The 24,943-nt window shown below is 37.3% G+C and overlaps 1 protein-coding gene and 1 long non-coding RNA gene across 2 annotated transcripts; one reads left to right on the top strand and one right to left on the bottom strand.

Moving 5' to 3' along the window:
• Positions 1-92: 92 nt before the first annotated feature.
• Positions 93-19,209, bottom strand: LOC141363324 (neurogenic locus notch homolog protein 1-like; the record flags this gene model as incomplete). Its single annotated transcript, XM_073865961.1, has 19 exons — positions 93-2,557; positions 2,780-2,877; positions 4,597-4,744; positions 4,839-5,137; positions 8,253-8,415; positions 8,568-8,658; positions 8,753-8,963; positions 9,830-9,978; positions 12,276-12,701; positions 12,793-13,364; positions 13,456-13,568; positions 13,650-13,907; positions 15,836-15,968; positions 16,384-16,568; positions 16,663-16,816; positions 16,932-17,133; positions 18,512-18,740; positions 18,815-18,967; positions 19,044-19,209. Coding segments are annotated over 19 exons (5,019 nt in total), but the record flags the coding sequence as incomplete, so codon positions are not given.
• A 2,143-nt stretch (positions 19,210-21,352) lies between these two features.
• On the top strand, positions 21,353-22,745 carry LOC129421745 (uncharacterized). Its single transcript, XR_008637148.2, has 2 exons — positions 21,353-21,741; positions 22,533-22,745. It is a non-coding gene; the product is annotated as an uncharacterized lncRNA (long non-coding RNA).
• The last annotated feature ends 2,198 nt before the right edge of the window (positions 22,746-24,943 follow it).

The raw sequence follows: 24,943 nt of genomic DNA, 5'->3' as shown, positions 1-24,943 counted from the left end.
TGAGGATGAATAAGAAAACTGTCCATTATATAAAACTACAGTATAAAAGAATGCAGAAAAGGCTTTGGGAAATACAACACAACAAGAGACTTAAATCTCAATACACAGTGGTATCTTTTATTATTCAAAGAAACATTTACAAACAGTTGAACGACAGAAAAAACCTCTGTGTGTAAACTACACATTTACAGATAAGTAACATTTACAGATATTGTATAATCAGTGCTGTTTATATTGCTGTAAAATCATTTTTTATGATTTTTTTTTTAAAGAGGATAATATATGACACCACCACGTCCCTTATAGCGACCGCTTCTGATTTTGTGCTTTTATTGAACTTCTGGTCAATAAATAGTGACGTCATAAATCATCTTATTACGTTATTTTATAAGGTATATCCTCTAACCATTCGCTATACATCTCTTATAATCGTCTCTACCCCAGTGACACTGAGAAAAATATACGATTTGCGTATGATAGAAAACGTAACTACGTCAAATATTTCAATTTCAATGGCACGCGCAAGATTTCTGAAACAAAATCAATGTTGTTTACATGACAAACGCATACAGTGTGTATCTATTTACAGCAGCCATAGGCTTAAACAAAGTTACAAAACTGGAAGTACAGAGAAGAGAAGTTCAATTTGAAACACCTCCATAAAACCCCAGAAACATTTGGTCACGTGACCACTTGATATCGCGCCTGATTCATTCAAGACAACATCAAGTATTTCCTCAGATCTTCGTTCCACGATTAGCGAACGTTTAGGAATCTGCAATGCATTTGCAGGCATTTAATACATCATAAAAAGAAAGATTAATGAACTATACAAATGTAAGAAGAAAAAATGAGAACCCAACCAGACCGGAAATGACGTGAACATAGTTTATCTTCTAATAACGGAAAAGCAGCTTATTTCAGACACAAACCTAATAAAAATAATAACACTGAAGTTTGTTGTAAAAAAAAATGCCCATACAAGAATTTGTGCTTTTACATATGCAATATAATTAAACGACCGCCAATCATTAAATGAAATAAATTTTAGGCAAATTTTAAGACCAATAAATACCCAGTGTGTACATACTGCTCATAAAAGCATTACATTTTAAAAATTTAACTTCATTTTACAGTAATTATTAAAACATTTTGCCCAAACTGAAGCGAAAGTATAAATAAAAAAATGTCAATAAATTAAAAAAAAATATATGGTTAGTAACATAGGCATATAAAAGAACCTTCAGTGAACAGACTTATAAAAGCGTGCGCTTTAAACAAAAAAAAACTATTTGAACTGCTCGGGTATGTGTCCGATTTGCGACTGCATGCTGGTGGGAGGACTGGAAATACCCTCGGACCAGTCGGACATGTTGGAATGGGGCGAAGAGCTAGACCACTGGTCGGGTGAACCCGGCGAGGGCGTGAGGAAAGGATGGTCGGGCACTTGGAGTTGGTGGTTGGGTGTGTTGCCATCCATAGGGGCCAAGTAACTGTGCTGGGACGGCGGCGTTAGGAACTGCGTGCCGGCCATGTTGGGATTCAGAGAGGACGGGTTGAGGAGTTGGGTCTCCTGGGGGATGATGGTGTGGATGGGCATGCTGTTACCCGAGCTCTGCTGGAGCTCCGGTGCACCCAACTCGCTGCTGATGAAGTTCTGGTTCACCACGCCGGGTGGATTGGAGCTCTGGTGCTGCTGTCTCTGTTGCATGTGCATTAAATGTGGTTGCGTGGTCAGGTGCGTGTTCTGCATGCCTTGGTAGTTCATCATCTGAGACAGCGTGGCGGTGGGGTGGCCGTTGTGGAGAGACGTCATGAGACCGTGCTGAACCCCCGAGGGGTTCCTCATGGCTCCGAACTGATTCGGCTGACCCATGCTGCCGTGTATCCGACCGAGCCATTCGCACTGGCCGTTCATACCGGACGATCCGTTGGAGCCGGCCACTGGCAGATGGGTGAGGCGCGGGGGTAGCGGGTCAAACTGCATGTGGGCCAGGTCTTGCTTGGTGCCCATACCCATGTGGCTGACGCCCATGTGAGCGTCTGAGATTCCTTGTAAGTGATTAAGCGGTGATTGCTGGAAGGGTGATGTCATCAGGGGCGGGGAGGAAACGTCTGATATGTAACCGTGGGGCGACTCCAGGGAGTCCACCGGCGAGAGCACAGCCGAGCTGTCTAACAAGTTTCCCTTCCCGTCCTGCGTCTTTTTCTTCTTGACTTTCATGTCTTTGCCGTCCTTGCACCCCATGCCTTTCGCGCTGGGCTTTCTGGGTTTTTTGTTTTGGACGGCGGGTTTCATGCCGCCCATGAAGGAGTTGGGAGAGCAGAGGGGCGGCGACAAGGTGGTGCAGAGCGACGCGTTGTGCATGGGAGGGCTGCGGACCAGGTTGTACTCGTCGACGAGTCGCACGATGTCGTGGTGCATTCTTTCCTGAGCGATGTCTCGCGGTAGACGGTCCATGTGGTCGGTGATCTCTCGGTTCGCGAAATGCTCAAGCAGGACTTTGGCCGTCTCGTAGCTTCCCTCCCTCGCGGCCAAAAACAGCGGCGTCTCCTCCTGAACACGGGAAAGATGATGAAGAAAGTCAAAAGCGTGATCCTACATCATCGATGCATGTTCCGAAATCAGAATATAGTAAAGTTTGCTTGTGTTAGCTGCACAAATGGGTTTGATCACAGGGAAAACACATATGGATAAAAATGTATACCTTGAATCGCTTTGGACAAACATTTGTGCCAGTTCTATTATGATTTGTGATACACAGTCAAGTACTCTTACCTTATTGTTTTGCATGTCTTTATTGGCGCCATTCTTTAGCAACACCAAAGCGGCTTCCACATTATTTACAGCAGCTGCCCAATGCAAAGCAGATTTACCTACGACATAGACAGAAACCCATCATTAATACATGCAAGAGTCAACCATAACCACTTATTGCAATTACGATGTAATAACAGTCACAAAAGGGAATCGGTTTAGACTAAATTTGAGCTTTGCCTATGGGTCATTCTACAAAAAAGGTGGAAATGCTTGTCCTTTGCTTTTGCAGACCCCTTAATCATTTAATTTGACCTAATAATCCCATAATGATATATATTTAATAAATATAGACTGTCCTTAAAATGATGAGAGTTTATTTATTTAATTTTATTTTTTTTCCTTTTTTTAAACTTTTTTTTAAATGAAAATTGCCCTGTCCCTTTGATCATACATGGAAGTTGAACTGTGAACTTATTATTTAAAAGCATGTTTTTTATAAAACAAATCTAATTTACATGTACTTTTAACCCTGTATGAATTAACTACAACACTAAAATGGTAAACATACATTAATATGAATAATATCAAATAAATATTTGTCCCCCAAATTTATGTCATTGGTGTTACCCTACCCAAAGCACTTTTATTTTGAAACAATGCATCAGCTCTTTGAAGTTTTTCTTGGGTCAAGAGGTCAGTGAAAGAAGTGGAGGAAGGCAAAAGGTTTGTGAGATGTCTTACCTTATTTGTCTAAAATATCATGATATATCTAAGAATTTTGAGATAAGATTTTTTGGATGTCATTAGTGTTACTCTTTTTTTTTAAAGCTGGGAGTGTTAAGATCTTTACATAAAATACATTATACTGAATAAGTATGTGATTGTTACATCTCTAATGAAATAGGACATGGATAATGGCAGCCATTTTGTTAAAATATTATTTTTTTTCTGTAAATTGTCATTGATGTTACCATCATTGGTGTTACCGTCATTAGTGTTACTTCTCTAATGAGTACTTCCTGCACTATTCCTTTAACTGACCAACATAAAAGCATACAAACAATACAAGATGGAAAATTTTATGAAAGTTTATAAGTTTTATCATATTCATTATCTATTACTATATTCTAATTTTGTCATTGGTGTTACATTGTGTCATTGGTGTTAAACCAAGTTTTGATGTTATGAATGTATTTTCTTGTACTTTCTAGTAATATTTTGTTGTTGATATGAGATGTAAGACATTGTTGATATTTCAGTCTTTGCATCAAAGCCTTTTTGGTTGAATATTTTTGTTTTTGCTGGTTTTAAAGAAAAAAGTCAAACTGAGAATCAAATAATTTCATACAATGCTGGGTAAAGATGAAGAATTTAATTAAACAAATATTAATAATCAATTATTTTTCTTGCTGTTATCATTCCTCTACTCAACCTTTAACTAAATACACAAGCTGCAATGAGAAAAATATTTAGGATCAACATTAATGTTGTTTAAATCACAGGTAACACCAATGACAAATAAAGGACTCAAGGATTCTTTATTAAAATGTATTAAAAAGTTAAAAATAGATTAAGCTCCCCGTTTTGCGGATTCATAGATTTGACAAGTTAATTAATACTATTAAAGAAGTTTTGGGTATGTTGAAAGAAGTTCATTTAAGCAAATTTCCATCACCCGAATTCCACCTTTTCTGTAGAATGACCCCTATATTACTGCATATGTGAGGTGCACTCTGGGATGGCTAATAAAGTTCACGTCTGTGCAAGCATAAGTTACCTTTATCTACAAATCTTATTTCCACCATTCAAATGAAAGATCTTAAATTCATTCATACCAAAGTCATCAATAGCGTTGACATCAGCGTGGCAGTTAATGAGTTCCTCCACCATGCCCTCCACTGCCAGTCTTGCTGCCAGTATTAGAGGCGTGGTGCCGTCGTGCATGCGGGCATCCAGGTCTGTGGCACGGTTACGAATCAGAATCTGCAAAATAACAACAAATAACAGTCAAAATTACAGAATTATTCATCAGTAAATGCTACAATTAGGCATTCATCATATTTCTCTATGCACGCACCTGGAAAACGCCCTGCGCATCTGCAGCCACGGCTGCGTGTAGCGGAGTTCGTCCCATGTTGTCTTGGATGTTTGCGTCTGCGCTGGCCTCCAGAAGTCTTTTGGCGGCATCGGAGCGGGCGTAGCGGGCAGCCAGGTGCAGGGCGGTCTCACCCGTACGATCCGTCTGGTTGTGAAGGTTGGCGCCTTGGTAAATGAAGTCGTTGATGACGTTGGCTGAGGCGTCTTCTTCTTCCTCGCTGTTTCCGGTTTCGAGACCTCCGCCACTGCACGAGGCAATCATGAGAGGGGTAAAGCCATCTAAAGAGGATAAAAGTAGGTAATCCATCAAATTTGTCATTTAAAATTCATATATCCAATACATACAGCTCTGGTTATACTATAATATAGCTATACAGAGGCAGCACATTGAACTCCAACTTTAATAACTCAATTACTGATGTTGTATCTCATATATATAATATATAATTAAAATATTTAAAATTAAATTATATATATATATATATATATATATATATATATATATATATATATATATATATATATATATATATATATATATATATATATATATATATATATATAAATTTCTTGCATTTCTTTTTAAATAAAGACCTCACATGTGCCTACCTTAAACCTATGACAATAACTAATATTTAATATGATAACATTCATTTCTGTTATATGTATATATTTGACAAGATATATTTAATTTATTCAAGAGCAAATTAAATGGGCTATACTATCTACATAGTTTTCTGAGTAAAATGTTGTAAGGAACAGAAACTTTTTCTTAAAACGATGGATGATGCCAAGAAAACAAACAAATCGAAGTTGGATTTGATGCGTTGCCTTTCTGAATCAACCCTGTTCGCTTCGATAACGGATTATAATCAGACGTGGTGGTTTGGTAAAGCCCAGAAAAGCTGGCCGAGCTTTGAAATCTCAATCGCTGGTAACACTTGAGTATTATCATGTCTGAGGAGCTGCTTTCTGCATTGACTTTGACAGAGGCTTCTCTGCTTCAAACGAATCGCTATTCCCAGATCAGATCGGATTTGATCGCACCAAAGAAGGAAAAAAGCATGCAAACCCTTACATAAAAACCAATATGTGATCTCATGTGTCCACATACATTTTGCATGTGCAGAATGTGAAACCTGTGTGAATAACATGTCACCACACGTGGACAACGTCGCCACGTTTCACATGTGTTGCCCTTGGGTTTCACATTGGAATGTACATGCCATTGGCAATATATTGGAGTAAACATGGGATTTACACGTAAAACAACCCATCAAATCATCGGACCCGAAAATGTATGTGGTTATTCAGTCAGGGAAAGAAAGTCGCATCTGAAAATCTTTAAGTGTTGTGGGGTATGTTGTTTTTTTATGAAAAAGCTCATTTGAGCATCACATGAAAGGTTTTAATTAACAAAATACATGTAGGCAAAATATTGTAGGACTTAAAAAAAAAAAATGTAATCGTTAAAATTGGTAAAAATGTGCTCACTCCCCAGGATTTCTAGATCTCAGTCAGAGTCTTTGAAGTGGATTCCTGTTCCCTCAGGGCCATAAGCATTAACTCTTACTTAAAGCTTCATTCTCAAACCAACACACACGCACAAAAAAATAACTACTACGCTGCTTAAATTCTCAGAATGAGTGAACTCCTCATCTTTATGTTAGCTAGACAACTGAAATAATTTTCCCTGCCTTAAAAATCATCAGAAATCTACTTAAATAAATAAATGTATTTGATCTTATAATGTATGATAAATACATATAATAATAATAATAATAATAATAATAATAATAATAATAATAATAATGTAATACTAAAATAAATAAAAAAATACATAAATAATTCTGAACATACTTATCATACTTAGAAAATAATACATATAATAAGGAATAATAATATTATTAATAATATTAATACTACTGATAGATAAATAATAATAATAATAATAATAATAATAATAATAATAATAATAATAATAATGTAATACTAAAATAAATAAATAAATAAAAAATACATAAATAATTCTGAACATACTTATCATACTTAGAAAATAATACATATAATAAGGAATAATAATATTATTAATAATATTAATACTGCTGATAGATAAATAATAATAATAATAATAATAATAATAATAATGTAATACTAAAATAAATCAAATATAATGAATAATAAAGATATATTTAAAATATATATACATAAATAATATTGAACATACTTATCATACTTAGAAAATAATAAATATAATATTGAATAATAATATTATTAATAATATTAATACTACTGATACATAATAATACTAATAATAATAATACTAATAATAATAATAATGTAATACTAAAATAAATCAAATATAATATATAATAATAATGAATAATAATATTATTAATACTACTGATAGATAAAAATGATAATGATAACAATAATAATAATAATGTAATACTAAAATAAATCAAATATAATATACAATAAAGATATATTTAAAAAAATAAATACATAATTTTGAACATACTTCTCATACTTATAAAATAATAAATAATAATCTTGAATAATAATATTATGTATACTACTACTATTAATAATAATTATAGGTACATAAATGTACATAATTTCATATAATTTAATTTGTAAAATTATGTAACTATGAAAAATGAAATATATTTTAATATATACAATTTTAATATTATATAATATAACTAGAATTTTTTTACATTCATTGACTTAGTAGACGCTTTGTCCAAAGCGACTCACAAATAAGAGAGCATTTTATATTTTATATTATTAAATCAATGACCTAAAGGTTATATAAAATAATATAATAATGTATTTTAATACATTTTTTCATAGGGATTTTATTATATATTCTGTATTAAATATTAATAATACATTATACATTTATAATATAATATATAAAATATTTATAATATATTATATATAAAATAATTAATAGTTATATACTACAAAATTGCTTTTCGTGATAAGATGAATGTTAGGTTTTGGGTAGTATATACTGTGCCGTTCATGTTTTTATTCTTTTTAACATTTTAAACTGTATTAAAATCACATTTATTTTCTTTAATTGTTATTTTAAATTCTCATGTATCTTTGTTTTTATTGTAATTTTATCGTGTATCTCTTATTTTTACATTTTCTATTTTCTCTTTTATATATTGTTTTCTCATTTCTATGTAAAGCACTTTGAATGACCTCTGTGTATGAAATGTGCTATACAAATAAACTTGCCTTGCCTTTTCAGTAGCTACTTTTTTTTATTTTCTTGTGTATTATGAAATCTTGAGAAAATCGACCTTGATCAAATGCTTCTTAAGAAAGGATGGAAATGAAGATGAATAATATGACATAATTATATGCAATTATGGCCAACCTGGTCCCCGAACGTTGACGTCCATGCAGTCGTTCTCTATCTCGCCCTGAGGGGGTGTGGGGGCAATAGAGGGGATCCGCAGATCAGCTGCGTCCAGATGCTGCTGCGTCCACTGGCGGTGATCAGTCTGATCATCTAACTCCAGCATCGCCTGCACCTCAGACTGACAGAGAGGAACAACATGTTCACAAAACTTATATTGTATACAACCTCATCATTTCTCAATAACAATGAATCAAAAGCTTTTATTAACAGATGAAAATATAAAAAACTTGTTTTTGATCAAAGAGAGATATGAGGAGTTACTCTGCTCACCCTGAAGCGTTTAGTGTCTGATGTTTCTTCTTCGCCCCATTCATTCAGGTTGTCATCCATTAATGAAATGTCTGAAGAGTTTTTTAGTGGCCTGTTCCCATTAGACATAGACACGTGTGAACCAAAACCATATTTAACAACTATTTCATAACCCAAGATGTCCAAAGACGACATGGCGTACTGACCTCAGACCAACGGAGTCTTCGCCGACCGGCTCTCTCCTCTTCTTCTTGCTCGGCTCGCTGGTCTTGAAACCCTCCGGAAACCAGAGCTGGCCATGTTCGCGTCGTCGCTTACGAGAGGCGACCATTCCCACGGCCACAAAGGCCAACAGCGCCAATCCCGCCAGGACCACGTACACTGGGTAGAGCTCTACGGGTGGCTCCTCGATCCTGCCTGAAACCGGAGGAAGGGTCGACATGTCAGTCCCACAAGTGGCGTTACAGGTCCGGTTCCTTGCTCAAAGGTAAGAAACGAATCGTCCCGAAGATGGGCGAACAAACTAGACGCGTGTTGAGGTAATCAGATTTGCTAACTGCTCCTCATCAAAACGAATGAGATGGCAAATAGGAAAAAGAGGAGGAAAGAAGAAAGGGAACAGAACACCTCCTCTCCCCTTTCTCAGCCCAGGGTACCAGGAGACAACTTTACCACTTCTTCTTTAAGGGGAAAAAAGGGAGGGATTAATGAACTTCAAATTACTGCGCACACTTTAAGCTGTAAAGACGAAGGATTTATTAGGATTTTCGAGATAACAAAGACTCCCAACTTCTAGCACACTCCCGATCAATTTTCCTCCTCCGTCCTTTTTTCGCACTCTCTCCGCTAACGATTTTGAAATGATAAACTCTGCTCACCTAAACCCTTGGAGATGTATTAAGTCCTGGTACGTTAAACAAGGTTAAGGTTGCACCAGCCCCCATGATTTTAAATTCATATCCACGTATGTGATCTTGTTGGGACAAATGAGTTGGACATGTTTTACATCAATTAGCAGTTTTGGCGCCAGACTGCTTCATTGATTTTTTAGTCCATCTGATGTGCATTTGCTTCATTGTTATAAAGAACAAATACACAAACTTCAAAGCAATCCCTGTAATCCGCGGTAGGAATCGGCATGCGGAGTGTGGGGTTAAAGGTTGGGGGTTGGTAGGGAATGCTGTCGGAATACATGGGAGTGTGCATAATGTTGATCGAGGGCATTATGGGAAGGCGCTCTACGCGTGCCGACCGGGAGGTGTGTGTGCATGCTGAAAACTCACTTGTGACAGTCTCGATGTAATAAGGCACGTTCAGGTTCCCTCTAGAAGCCAAAGCTCCGAGGAAGGCCGCCACATCGTTGGCACTCTGGAAGCACTCGGAGGTCTGCTGGTAGCATTGACGGTTGTCGATCTCCAGATACACCACAGAGCTGATGAAAGTCAGAACAAAGATGAAATAACATCTTTACAGCATAAAGCCGGTTTTACACATCTTAAAACTGTGGGCCAGGCAGCACATGTTCAATCTGACACCTGTATTAGCAGGTTACAGCGTTCATACTCCACATCACATGCTAAAAACATACTAAAACACTGGAAAACCACTGAAAACCCATGATTGTGATTTTTCGCAAATGTGGCAAAATGTTGCTAATCTTTTTGGAGCAACATGGGAGAAGGTTACTCTCCGAGGATTGAAAATGGGCACGTTGCAAGTTAGTCACATGGTTGCAGTTAATCACTTTACATGCAATATGTAAACCCATGATTTGATTTTTTTTTTGGCTACATTTTGAAGTTTGGTTTCATTTCTAATAATTGTAGATGTAAATGTGTCTCTCTTTTCATGTGAATCAACATTTATGATGATAAAATCTATAATAATTGTGGTCTTCTCACTGTGTGAATAGCTGTTTTCATATATTTACCAGAAAAGGACAAACTTTAAATTTACTGTAATTTTTCAGACTGTATGTGTGAATAAAGCTTTTGATCCTTTATTTTATGGTCATTATTTAAAGTGACAACTCCTTACTTTTTTGGTAAATAAAAAAATAAAGCTTTTGATCTTTTTTTATGGTCATTATTTAAAGCAGCAACGCCTTAATTTTTTGGTTAATAAAATAAAATAAAAATAAAATATTGAATAAAGCTTTTGATCTTTTATTTTATAGTCATTATTTAAAGCAGCAACGGCTTAATTTTTTGGTTAATAAAATAAAATTAAAATATTGAATAAAGCTTTTGATCTTTTATTTTATAGTCATTATTTAAAGCAGCAACGGCTTAATTTTTTGGTTAATAAAATAAAATTAAAATATTGAATAAAGCTTTTGATCTTTTATTTTAAGGTCATTATTTAAAGCGACAACCCCTTACTTTTTTGGTAAATAAAATAAAATAAAAAATAAATAAAGCTTTTATTTTATGGTCATTATTTAAAGTGGCAACCCCTTACTTTTTTGGTTAATAAAATAAAATAAAAATAAAATATTTAATAAAGCTTTTGATCTTTTATTTTATATAGGGATGCACGATATATCGGCCGACATATTGTTATCGGCCGATAACTGCTTATTTTTAATATTATCGGTTATCGGTCTGATAGCAAAATTACGCCGATAAATGAAAGCCGATAAATTATGGATTATTTTGGTTTGTTGAACCACTTCACTTGCTCATTCCTGGCCATGTGGATATATATATATATGTTATCAGCCCCCAAATATAAATAAAATAAAATAAAATATTGAATAAAGCTTTTGATCTTTTATTTTATGGTCATTATTTAAAGCGACAACCCCTTACTTTTTTATTTAATAAAATAAAATAAAAAATAAAGCTTTTGATCTTTTATTTTATTATCATTATTTAAAGCGACAACCCCTTACGTTTTTGGTAAATAAAATAAAATGTAATTAAAAAATAAATAAATAAAGCTTTTGAACTTTTATTTTATGGTCATTATTTAAAGCGGCAACACCTTACTAACAAAGATAAGTACATTAAACAACCTGCAATTTTATTTCAAACTGAGATGGTGACAGAGCGGCAAACGTTGCAGAGTGCAGCTTTAGGGGCGATTCACATTTCGTTTGATTCACTTTTGCACGCTCAAGTTTGTTATTTCAAATGTAGGCGCGCGGTATGTGAGCTCATAATGGAGGTACGTCGCGCTCGTTTTTTTCAAGCGTGTCCGCACCTAGTTATAAAATTTTTTAGTGACATCTAGCGGTGAGATTGTGAATTGTAACCAACGGCTCAGTTCACAGCTCACCCGTACCTTTCGAAACAAGTAGGAAAGCTATGGTAGCCACCACAGGACAAACCAGTCATTGTCTGAGACAACGTAGAAATGCACTCTATGGAGCATTTTGTCCATTTAGGGCTACTATAGAAACATGGTGGCGCAAAATAGCGACTTCTGTGTAAAGGAGGTGTATGTAGATAAAAACGGGTCATTCTAAGGTAATTAAAAGGATACAGTTAATTTTGTAAGGTCTTTATGCACCACTGATAATATAGTTATGTATATTATATTGCATTTCTGTCATAACCAGAGATGGTTATAAAAATTATATAATGCGCCTTTAAAGCTATATTCAACCTAGTAACTCCAAATTCGCTGTATTTTCTATGTAGAGTTGAAAGTTAACCTGTTTTATTCGCTTGCACGTCACAGATGCACGATGTGTGAAGCCGACAAATTTTTTTTTCACATTCTTACCCTTTGATCTGCATGCTGTCCAGCTCTCTGCGCTTTCTCCCTCCCTCCACGACAATATTATAAACACCGTTTTTCACAGAGGTCAGGATGTCACCAGAAGCGTCGTCCACAGAGCGTTTAATTTTGTGTTTTCTCAGTTCCTGCTCGTTCCCGTAATATGGGTAAATCATGATTTCTCCCTTGCTGTCACGCTGGAAAACCACGTTGGTGTGCAGCACCCGGCTGAGCTCCCGCAGAAACCCGAAAGAGTTGTTTCGAAGCTGCTCCGGCATAATGTGCACCACGAGAACCAGGACTCCGGCGGCTAACTTCTCGGGAACGTTTCTGTTGCAATCCAGTCCGTCCCACTCGCATTCAGCGTTATTGCAGCCCTGGTCACAGTGGCCATCCGCATAATGATCTTTACAGTATTGGTCGTAAAGTGGACTGTACGAGAGGAAAACAATGTGATTAGAAATGGAGTCTATGCTAAAAAAGCACATAATATTTGAAAGAATAATTTTCTTAAAGCACTTACTTGCACTGGCCTTCTAGTCTTTGGCAGTCAAAGCCATCATAGAGGCATCCGGCGTTGTGACACTGTTCATCGCACTTCCCGTTATTAAAATAGAGCCAGCATTGCAGCGCGCCCGAGCAGTTCTGCCACGGATCCATGAAGTTCAGCGAGCAGTCCCCTCCGTCCCAATCGCAGGCGTAATTATTACAAGCGCTATCGCAAATCTTATTGGCTTTCTTGTTCAGGCACTCCGCTATCTCGCAGCTGACCTTGACATCCGGAGCAGGTGTGATGTCTCGCCCGGTGCCACCAGGAAAGCTGTGGTCCAGGATGTGGCAGAAAAGTCCATTGAAGCCTTTGGGACAGACGCAGTGGTAATATGGAGCCTCAGTGATGTACTCGCAGGTGCCGCCATTGTAGCAGGGGTTATTAGTGCACTGTCCTTCTGAGGGATACTGACATTCGGGACCAGTAAAGGCAGGGGTGCATAAACATTTAGGACTCTTGTTACCGGAAACACACGTTCCGCCATTTTTACAGTGAAGGCTCCCACAGGCATGGGCGTCGTAGTCACAGGTTGAGCCCGTAAAACCCTAAGAGACAGACATGAGTTGCGAAACGTTTTTCATAAATTGGTTTACCACAAATTTAATATGCCACCTTCAAAAAAAGTACTATACTCACCGGTGGACATTTACAGATAAAGCCATTAGGTGTGTTACTGGCCACAGCACATGTGCCTCCGTTCCGACATGGCTTTCCCTTACACCCATCAAACACTTTATCACAGCGCTGACCTGCAGGAAAACAAATAAGCTTGTGTCAATCACAAAAACCCAAAAACACAAAGAAAGGTGGTCCAAGGTAGCTCGCCGTACCCGTGTATCCGGTACGACACTCGCAGCGGTAGTTGTTCGTGAGCTGTGTGCAGCTGTGTGTACCCCGAGGGTCACAAGGGTTGGACAAACATTCGTTGACGTCTCCCTCGCAGCGTTCACCCACATATCCCGGCAGGCATATGCAGTGGTACCCGCCGACTTTGTCCACACATCGGCCCTGGTTAAAGCACTTGGGCTCTTGTGTGATAGGGTCGGTAAAGGGTGTGCAGTCGTCGATGTTGATCTCGCAATGAACACCTGAGACAGGAGCAAAGACATGTGTTATTAAAAACTCATCTTACTGTACTTAAATAAAACAGGGCTTTAAGTTAAGCTATAGTTCAGTTTTTACGCATACGCGAGGGTCTGTGTACAGTGGGCAAAAATCCTTGATCTTGCGGCACGTTTTCTTAAAAAATGTGATGGAATATGCAGGATATTTATGCAATTTTATGCAATGAAATTGCGAGAACTTGCAAAAATTGCGTGATTTGCAGCTTTTCAATGATGTTCACGTCACTTCATAACGTTACTTTATAACGTTCACATTGCTACATGGGACATGGCTGCTGTTGTGTGAAGTAAATGCAACATTTTTCAACTTTTTGCTAAGATATACATGACTTTTTGCTATGAAAATGCGGGGATTATGAAATCATGCAAGCCTTGCATATTTTTCACGCGGAAATGTGCAATTTATGCGGCGAAAGTGCGGCGTATTTGAAAAAATTCGGCCCCTGCATAAATATACGGACTTTGATATGCGACAATCACGTTTTTCTGGAGGGACTGATTTATGTAGAAATAGTTTGACGTTTGCATGTCGCTGAGCTAAAGAATATAAAATCTTGGGGGTGTAACAACAAAAACAAAAACTTTTTTACTGAAAATACTGTCTGCCTGTGTGTCAGATAGATGCAACAACAAAATTGGTGGTAGCAGCAGAAAAAAGACGCTTTTTTGTGTCTGTAAATATCAATAAAACGATTGATATATGCTCGAAAGGTAATTGCATCACAATAGAGGTATCGGCAAACATTTTATCGCTGGTTTAGAGATTCAATATCATATTATGATAAGATCTCAGATTAACATGCTTGTGACAATCTAATAGGCCTCAAAATACATAGCAAACACAAAATCCGGGTAATTTTGTCAATTTTTATTACACTAATTTAGTTTAATTAGATATGATTAATGTTTTTTTTTATGTTGAATTAATAAACCGAGATATTTATAAATCAATATTTCTTCCGTCTTGCCAGCTTGGCTTTTCTTTTTTTACTAAGATTGATGTAAATCCAGCAATTCATAAATGTATTGCCTTATTTTAGATAATTTAGCTTCAGACGACATTTATTAACCGTCTGGAGTCATTTGGATAACTTTATTAATTGATATACATGGCCCTGGACCTGGTCTTGTAGCAATAGCCAAAAAGACATTTTATGTGTCACAATTATCAATTTTTCTTTTATGCCAAAAATAATTAGGACATTATGTGAAGTTCATGTTTCATGAAGATATTTTGTACATTTCCTACCATAAATATATCAAAATTAAAATTTTTGTGAGTGGATGCAGTGCTAAGTACTTCATTTGGACAACTTTAAAGGCGATTTTCTCAATATTTTGATTGTTTTGCACCTAAGATTTCAGATTTTTAAATAGTTGTATCTCAGCCAAATATTGTCCTATTCATCAATAAAAAGCTTTATTATTTATTCAGCTTTCAGATGTGGTCCAGGGTCACATGTGCTTTTTGGAGCTTTGCCATATTGACCTCGACATAATAAGACAACATGATAGCGTTTTTATGTAAAATGATTTGTTTGTGTTAAATTGAAGAAAAAAAGTTATTTACATCTAGGATTGCACGAGGGTGAATAAATTATGACAGAATTTTCATATTTTGGTAAATTATTTCTTAATAATGCTTTCTAGGTAGGCAGCACATCAAATTTTCAATGCGAACAAAAAAGAACTATTGCAAAAAATATAATATAATTTTTCCTAGGTTATTAATTTCCAATTTTTAAATTAAAAGTCTAAATTTGAGATGTATTCAGCACATCCTTTCACATGCACAATTAAATCCGTCAAAAAGCAAAAGTGTTAGCCTGCCGGGTCTTAATTAACAAAGAAAGGTACAGAAAGCAAACCAAGAGGAGGAAGTGATGGCTGACCTTGTGTTCCCCGTGGACAGGAGCATTTGTAGGTATTGATCAGGTCGATGCATGTGCCTCCGTTCTGGCAGGGCTGAGAAAGGCACTCATTGATCTCAATGGAACAGTTCACTCCATGATAACCTGGCACACACTTCAAAAAAAAAGAAAAAAAAGAAAATTGATGAGTAAATTGATGGCAAACATAAAACAAGGCTCTTTCTGTTTACTTGGCAGTTTCTTCCTTTCTTTGCAAAACAAGCAATTCTTTAACAAAAAGAGATTTACATGATACTAATGTGATTTTTTTCCAAGTGCAGGTGCATTTATTTTACACTGTCAATTGCATTGTGCTGTATGTACACTAGAGGGTGCACTTAAGAATCTTTTACTAATTTTCAATGTTATTTTAATTAAATAACATTCTTTAATAAAAAGACATACTGTTTCTAGTAATATGCCAGCTTAATTTAATAACTATGTCCTCCAAAATTTGCATGAAGTTTATTAAACCACAGTAATGAGAGTATGCACTTCATAAACTTTAGTCTTTAAACTTGCAATCTTACTTCACAAGAATAGTCGCCCAGGTAGTCTGTACATGTGGCTCCATTCTGGCAGGGATTGGGAATGCATTCATCCACCTGTTCTTCACAATAGCTGCCCGTGTATCCGGCCTGACAGTGACAGTAGTGTGTGCTTCCAGCATCCAGACACTGTCCGGAGTTTCGGCACAGCCGTGCCACCTCGACTCCTAAAGGGCAAGAAAATATTTTCAATTTGTAAATTGAGCAGTGATGGGAGAAATGAGAAACATGTAGGCCTGAAGTAAAAACACACAGTAGTACCCTGCTGTTTGGCAGCCACTTCACAAGATACGCTGGGGACGTCGCAGTAAAGACCGGTCCAGCCCGTCTGACATTGGCAGCTGTACCTGGTGCCACTTTGCCTACAGGTACCTCCATTCTTACAGGGAGATGGTTTACACCAGTTCACCAGCTCCTGAGGATCAATCCCAAATGATTTATATTAATTCATGTATCTATGCAGTTACTCCATCTAAAATAATTATTAATACGAATTAGAGATCTATTTTGTATCATCTCTGTTGTGTTACCTGGCAGTTGAGACCCTGGTAGCCCTGTGGGCAGGTGCACTTGTATGTGCCATAGCTGTCCTGACAGGTGCCTCCGTTCATACAGGGTCTGGAATCGCACTCGTTGATGTCATGTTGGCAGTAGTTGCCCGTGAAGCCCTTGGGGCATAGACAGGTAAAGCTGTTGATGCCATCAACGCAGGTGCCTCCATTAAAACAAGAGCTGGGTGAAAAACAAATATGGATGATTAATCTGTTCAAATACACAGATTTAATTCCAGTAATAACAATTAAACAGCTTTGCATGTTTCTTAAATCATTTATATATCATGGGCTTTGCTGCTGCAGCATCATTTGTTCATCAAAGGGGGCGCTAATGGACAAATGATTTTACTAAACTGATCAGGGGACAGGCATACATTTACTGACCTATAATCATTGTTTTTATAATTGTTTCTTTTTTAAACAAAGTTTCCTTATAACAAATATCTTTAAGTTCAGGTTTTGGCTAAGACCTCATGCCACTTTGACACCAACAATGGTGTACAGGGTTACTTCATTTTTTGGCTAATTGTTCATGCGTGTGAGTTTCTGTTTGTTTTCATTAATATTTGTTTCTATGGAAGTAAATACGTTTCTTTGGTAGCCTTTTGGATGTAACAATTGTATCCAAAATAGAAACAAATCATGTTAGAAATATTTGCTCTCAATTTTACATCTATGTGAACTTACCGTGCAATTAAAGGGACACTCCACTTTTTGAAAATATGCTAATTTTCCAGGTCCCGTAGAGTTAAACATTTGATTCTTATCATTTTGGAATCCATTCAGCCGATCTCCTGGTCTGGCGGTACCGCTGTTAGCATAGCTTAGCACAATCCATTGTATCTGCCATTAGCATCACGCTAAAAATAACCAAAGAGTTTCAAAGTTTTTCCTATTTAAAACTTGACTCTTCTGTAGTTACATTGTGTACTAAGACCGACATAAAATTAAAAGTTGCGATTTTCTAGGCAGATATGGCCAGGAACTATAATCACTTTGCTGCCGTAACATGGCTGCAGGAGGCGCAATGATATTACATCGCAGCCGAAAATAGTCCCCTTATTATCTTTCAATAGCAGGGCACTATTTTCGGGTGCTACGTAATATCATTGCGCCTCCTACAGCCATATTACGGCAGCAAAGTCCTTGATTATTACGCCAAAATGAGAATATAGTTCCTAGCCATATCTGCCTAGAAAATCGCAACTTTGAATTTTACGTCGGACTTAATACACAATGTAACTACAGAAAAGTCAAGTTTTAAATGGCAAAATATCAAAACTCTTTGATTATGTTTAAGGCGCGATGCTAATGGTCTAATCAGATTCAATGGATTGTGCTAAGCTACGCTAAAAGTGGTACCGCCAGACCCGGAGATCAGCTGAATGAATTCAAAAACGGTAAAAATCAAATGTTTAACTCTAGGGGAGCTGGAAAATTAGCATATTTTCAAAAAAAGTAGAGTGTCCCTTTAAAGTATACATTTTACAATTGAATGCATTCACTGGGATTCAAACCCATGACCTGTGCAATAATGTGAAAGACTCAAATCTTACCTCTCAGCACAGTCTGGTGTGTTATTCTCACAGTGTATCCCGCTAAAGCCGGGCGGACAGGTGCAGGTGTAACTGTTTACGCAATCTGTGCAGTTTGCGCCGTTTTTACACGGGTTGCTCTCACATTCGTTGATGTCCTCCTCGCATCTGTTGCCGCGGAAACCAGGCAGGCAGGTGCAGGTGAACGCATTAACGGCATCTTTGCAAAATCCTCCGTTACTGCAGGGATCTGGATGAAAATAAATAGGCTTAGAAAATCAACGTAGAAGAGATGAAGATGTAAAACGGTAGGAGGACACGTACTGGGTTTGCAGTCATCAATGTCCGTCTCGCAATTGCGGCCCGTGTAGCCCGACTTGCAGCTGCATTTGTAGCTGCCAACGGAGTTCTGACAGGTGGCGCCATTTCGACAAGGGTTTTTGACGCATTCGTTGATGTCGATCTCGCATGTCTGGCCTACGGTAGGAAACAAGGTTTACAACAAAGAAAGGAGATTCACACATATGTATGCATAATGTTTTAAAATGATGACCTTGCCATCCTTCCGGACACACGCAGGAGAAGCTCTCGTAGTTTTCGGACTCTCTGCAAACACCTCCATTTTTACAGGGTTTTGGGCTGCATGGGGCCAACAGGGTCTCACAGTTTTCACCTGGTGGATAAAATGTCAAAAACGTGATTTTTTTTGTGTGCACGTAAAATTACTCCTCCATAACTGTTTTCTCATTCTAATCTTTTTTTTTTAGGAGACATTTTTAAAGGACGCTCTTTGTCACTAAATATAGAGAATCACAAATTTCGGGCCTGTCAGTCCTAGCAAGCAAAGAACATTCGGCCTGTTTTCACGACGGCCCACCCCTGCAGGAAGCCAGCAGGTTTTCCTGTCATTGTCTGGCCATTTGTGTTTCTGTGAGAGAGGAAACAGTGCAAACAGGAAATATGACAGGCTCCTGTTCCCACCCTGCTTAAACCCAATTTTTGTTATTCTTGATATAACGCTGTGGATTTTTCCAAAAGAGTTGCTGGGAATAAATATGATTTCAGCTCCAAAGGCAGAACATCACTATCTGTTTTGACAAATAACACAGCGATTGGAAAAAAGTGTAATCCACTGAAAACACATTGTCCTGTGTCGTCACCAAAAAATTATCGCAGGGCCACTGTCAACAAACAAGGGCTCAGCTGAGGAAGACCGGATGTCTTAATACTGCATACTTCAGTGTACTTTATTGTGATGCTCAGTGTCTCATAGATACTGTTGGAGAAGCTACTTTAGCATGGTAGCTTCTCAATCTCCTCATAATTAAAATCAATTCATCTACAATGAAAATACTCTTAGCTAGCCAATGCTACCTCATGGCAATTTGTACATATCTTACAAGTTTGGTCATTCATATGAATTTGTATGACCACATTCATACATTTTTAAACAATTTGTTTTTGCCCCGTGATGTGGGGTTAGGGGCAGTGGTGGCCGGTGACTTCTTTTTTCGAGGGCACATGATGCGAAGTTCGTCACAACATGTATGTAGCACGTCATGTGTGTGGTTCATCATTTCAAAATATGTGTTGGCGCGTCGAGTGAACCTGTGCATCACGTGTCTTATCAAAATAAGTGCCTGCTGCTGACGCGTCTAAAGGATTTATGATAAAAGAGATGCTCGCGTTTGCCAGATACTCGCCATAATCTCATGCGTAATCAGAATTTACTGTTAAAGGACTGTCTGTACGATTACCCAGCTCGTAAAATACATAAAAATTCTCGTGAGATCAGGCTGAGCTAGCTACTGTTTACTACGAGTAGTAATAGATCAAAATATTGGAGTGGACGATGTATATATATATATATATATATATATATATATATACATATTTGCCGTTTTTTAATTTATACATTTGTCAATTAAACTTTTTGTCTTTAAATTTGTTTTTTTTGTAATGAAAAACATTACAAAGCTAGCTACTGTTTACTACGAGTAGTAATAGATCGAAATATTGGAGTGGATGATGTATATATCGGCCGATATTTGCAGTTTTTTAATTTATAAATTTGCCAATTAATCTTTTTGTCTTTAAATTAGTTTTTTGTTATGAAAAAAACTCAAATGTAAAGCAAAATGATAAAATGACCAAGACAGTAATATGTCCAATCATGATGTTACGTGTGTAACACGTAAGTTCTTATTCTGAAGGGGGTCGCACACCAGATCTGGATCGGATCGGATCTAGACGAGAAGTTGTGCTTTAAAAGTGTATATTTGTTATTTTTCTTGTCAAAAATGACAATCGTTTTGCTAGATAAGACCCTTATGCCTCGTTTGGGATTGTTTATAGTCTTTTGAAACTCCGTTGAAAAAAACTGTTACGTGTTGAGTTAAGTGTTAATTGTTGGTGTCTATTAAAGTCCATTAAAATGAGAAAAATCCTGCAATGTTTTCTTCAAAAAACATAATTTCTTCTCGACTGAACAAAGAAAGACATCAACATTTTGGATGACATGGTGGTGAGTAAATTATCTGGATTTTTCTTTTAAGAAAATGGAATATTCCTTTAACCCCCAGGAGTCCAAAAACGCGGGGACGCGTTTTGACGTGTTTTCTCCTTATCATAGCAGAATCAACTTAAAATACTCCATCATTAATAATCAAACACTTACGTGTTTGACATCATTTGAAACTCTAAAGGGTCCTCTTAAATTAGTGTACATTCACAATAACAACAGATCTTTGTGTTTTTGTCAAATAAAGAAAATAAACAGGGTGCTCATTCAGACATTTCTGTCTCCGCCAGCTGTCTCTCAAATCACGTTACAAAAATTAGTTGAAACTCTCGTCACACAAACATAATACACATATCCAAAGAAAGCCTGAAATGTCTACTTTTAAACAAGCTAATTATTATCAAAAACAAATATTTCCTGTTTATATAATCTGCACTGAAGTAAAGAGAGTACCGTTTTTCGTGGCTGAGCTCATTATCTCTAATGCGGTCACGCCCACACGCTGTTGACATGGTAATGAAGAGACGAGCTGTTCAAACCAGCAAAGCGTAATGTTTGATAAGATTTAAAGACTTTAGCGCATGTTTGGATTATAAACTTTATACACACACGTGAGGAATATCTTCATTTATGTCTGGACATTGAGGAAGAGAAGCGTTTATCTTTAACGTTACCTAAGAAGAAGAACAATGGAAGACGCAATGGAGGCGGATATATTCCTGAAGAAACTGTAAGTCATTTGTCTTCATTTATATTTGCTATCATGTAATATGTTATGGCTTTTGCAGTTCAGCCTACATAAGCAACCTCAACAGACTGCACGCCTCGGATTGAAAAACGTTCGCATTGTTTACAAACGAGTAACTTACGCGTGATCACGTAGGCCTAATGGCGGATTTCATTGTTTGCTGTACAGTGTTAGACACAGTTATTCACTTTCGTATCCTTCATGGCAACTTTGAGTAATGCTGCACTGCTGTGTCTTTTAAGTGTGTGCTGTAAGATTCCATGTTTACATGCTTATTTACAAACGAGTACGCGTGATCACGTAATGGCGGATTTCATTGTTACATGCTGTACAGTAGACACTTTCGTATCCTTCATGGCAACTTTGAGTAACTTAATGCTGCACTGGGGGGGGGGGGGTCTACTGTAATATGATATTGTTTACATGCAACGCATTCCATACATTGCGATTTACACGCGACACCGTTTTATTATGAGCTCCGCGTTGTTTACACGGAGACTCGCCTTTTTTTTTATTATAAATTTACCTTGGCCAGTCTACCTAGGTGTGTGAAAGACACTAATCACGTGACCTAATGGTGGCGCAGCGGTAGTGCGTTAGGCCGCCATATGGTAGACCCGGGTTCGAAACCCGCATAGGCCAAGTTTTTTTTATACAGTATATTGAGTTTAGGCGACCACCGTTACAAGTGCTATCATTTACCCATCAGTTATGTATGTAAGGGTATTTCTGTGGACAATTTATGCTAACAGCTGTTCATAACTCTCTTACAGGTCTGCATCCCTCTCATCAGTAAACTATGAAGTGGAAAAACATATTCACACTCTTTGGACATAAAGTTGTATGGTAACATGAGCCACATGAAGTTTACAGCTCTGTTGTTTATCAGTTTCTTATACAAGTTAAGTTTTTGAATAGGGTCCTACTGACCTTCATTTCTATTTTGATTATATTGTTAACTTCTTAATAAACCTCAAACAAACATGTTCATTTGTCCTCACATTCTTTACTGTAGTTCCCTCCTCCCTCATTATGCAGCTCATTATGCAGCTCATTATGCGAGCCTTTGTTTGCTAGCTGTCAATCAATCCTTCTCGCATACGGCCCCTCTAAACAAAAAGTGTCTTACAATTTCTAAATAAACATACTGGTTTATGTGAATGAGTAGGCAGGATGATTTTCACATCATTTTAAAGAAAAACTCTAGACTACTAGATTCTGTTTAGGAAAGTCTTGTTAAAACATGTTTAGTATGGGTTTTGTGGACTTATATCAGTGACTCAAAATTTTAGCTTTTTAAAAAACCACGCATAAACCTTTTTCTCTCAAAAATACAAACATGTACATACATGTAGCTCATATAATATTTTAGCCCAGTTTGTGCTGAACAAAGTGGTATGAGACACTTGCCATTATTATGTTGTAAAGCAACTGAAAAAAGACCAAATGTAAGAGCATGTCAGAACCTCTGACAGTGTCCCAAAATGGTCGGACCCCAGAGGGTTAATGATCAACATTGGCTGCTAACGTACAATTTGCATTTTGAAGTAGATGCTATCTGACGAAGCTTGCGCTATTAAATGTGCACTTCCGGTTTACGATACCTCCGAGTTTTCCTAGACGCGACTCGACGAGGAGCTGAGTTGCGCGTCCGGTGTGCAACCCCCTATATAGTACTGAGAAGAGTCAGATCTGCAATATATACGTCTTGTAAAGTACTTAAAAAGTGTAGTGCTGCCGCGAATAGTCGACGTAGTCGACGTAATCGACGATGAAAATTTGTCGACGGCAATTTTTTTAGTCGAGGAGTCGCATATTTATTTTTTTCCGTCTCAAATGGCCCACTGTAATTCTGTCTCATGTCTCAAATGGCTCAATGTAATTCACCTACACACCAGTCTGTGCGCTGTGCGCGCCCTGCTGGTTAATCTGCTACGCTATCATCTTTCTTCCCTCTCCCCCTGCCTTCACTGCTTTAATTTTGAAAAATTGGCGGTGGCAGGTGAGTCTATGGAATTATGAGTCGGAAAGCTTCCGAAGTATGAAAGTATTTTAAGCCAAGTTGTGATAAAAGAGTGGTCTGTTACACCGTGCCAAACGTCACTGGCTTATCACGGGAGCACAACGACAATGCACGAGCATCTCAAACGAAAACACTCGGGAGTTATTGACGATACACCCACAGAGAATAGGACAACGTAAGTAACTGTTATATGATTATTAATGAAACGGCGAGCTAGTCAGTACTGTTTTATTAACTCTTTTGAGAAGTACAATGACTCTGTCTTTGGATGTTAAAGGCTATCAGTGTTTGCTCGTGATTCCGCCACGGAATCAACACTGGACGCAACAAATAGATTTTTCATGATTCCCATTTACATTTTTATTTTACTATTTTAAACGGCTCAATTCATTGTTGCGAGTGTTCAGCGCGTCTCTCTCTCTCTCTCTCTTTCTCTCTCTATCACTCATGTTGCTTGCAGCGCCTCGACCGCGCGCCTTACGTGACGGTGAAAAGGTGGCAGTGTTTTTAATGTACTTTCTTTTTTGCGTAAACGTCAACATTCACAGATGTCTCTGACAAAGACGACTGATCGAGTTAACATGACTTGAAGAAAGATTAGCAGTAGTGTGAGTCTGTGTGCGAGCTTTCTCCCTCCCTATGATGCTGTATGCCGTGTTCTGTAGTCTATGTAACAACAACAGTGTATTCTCTTATATTTCTGAATTTGCACCGAATTGTCTGTGCTATATCACTCGCATTTAAAATCAAGAAATGGCTCAAAACACAACAACAATCATGAGAAGAGCAACAGCAGTAAAGCTTCAATGTAAATGTATGGTGATTTTTGCATATATAAATCAGGATTTTAGCAGCAGTTAAAGGAACAGCTGGTTGGATAAAAAACGAGGTGATGGGTCATGTTTAGTCCTATTTTATAGGCTACAACAGAACAGATAATATGTAAAATAGCATTCAGTTGTGTTAAAATGCAATATAAGATCAAAGAGTAGAAGTGAAACATTTCATATTTCTGTTAAGCATCTACTTTGCACTGGAAGTTTTTATTATTATTTATACCACGGGTCTGTTGAATGCTGCATTCTGATTGGCTGAGAAATGTTCTATGGGTGTTGATTATTTTTCTGTAAACCGCACACCTATCTTTTCAAATGTCTTAAA

This window comes from Misgurnus anguillicaudatus, unplaced genomic scaffold (genome assembly GCF_027580225.2).
Source record: "Misgurnus anguillicaudatus unplaced genomic scaffold, ASM2758022v2 HiC_scaffold_34, whole genome shotgun sequence".
Lineage (NCBI taxonomy): Eukaryota > Metazoa > Chordata > Actinopteri > Cypriniformes > Cobitidae > Misgurnus > Misgurnus anguillicaudatus.
Note: the sequence above shows the minus strand (reverse complement) of the source record. Positions and strands in the feature narration are given on the sequence as shown.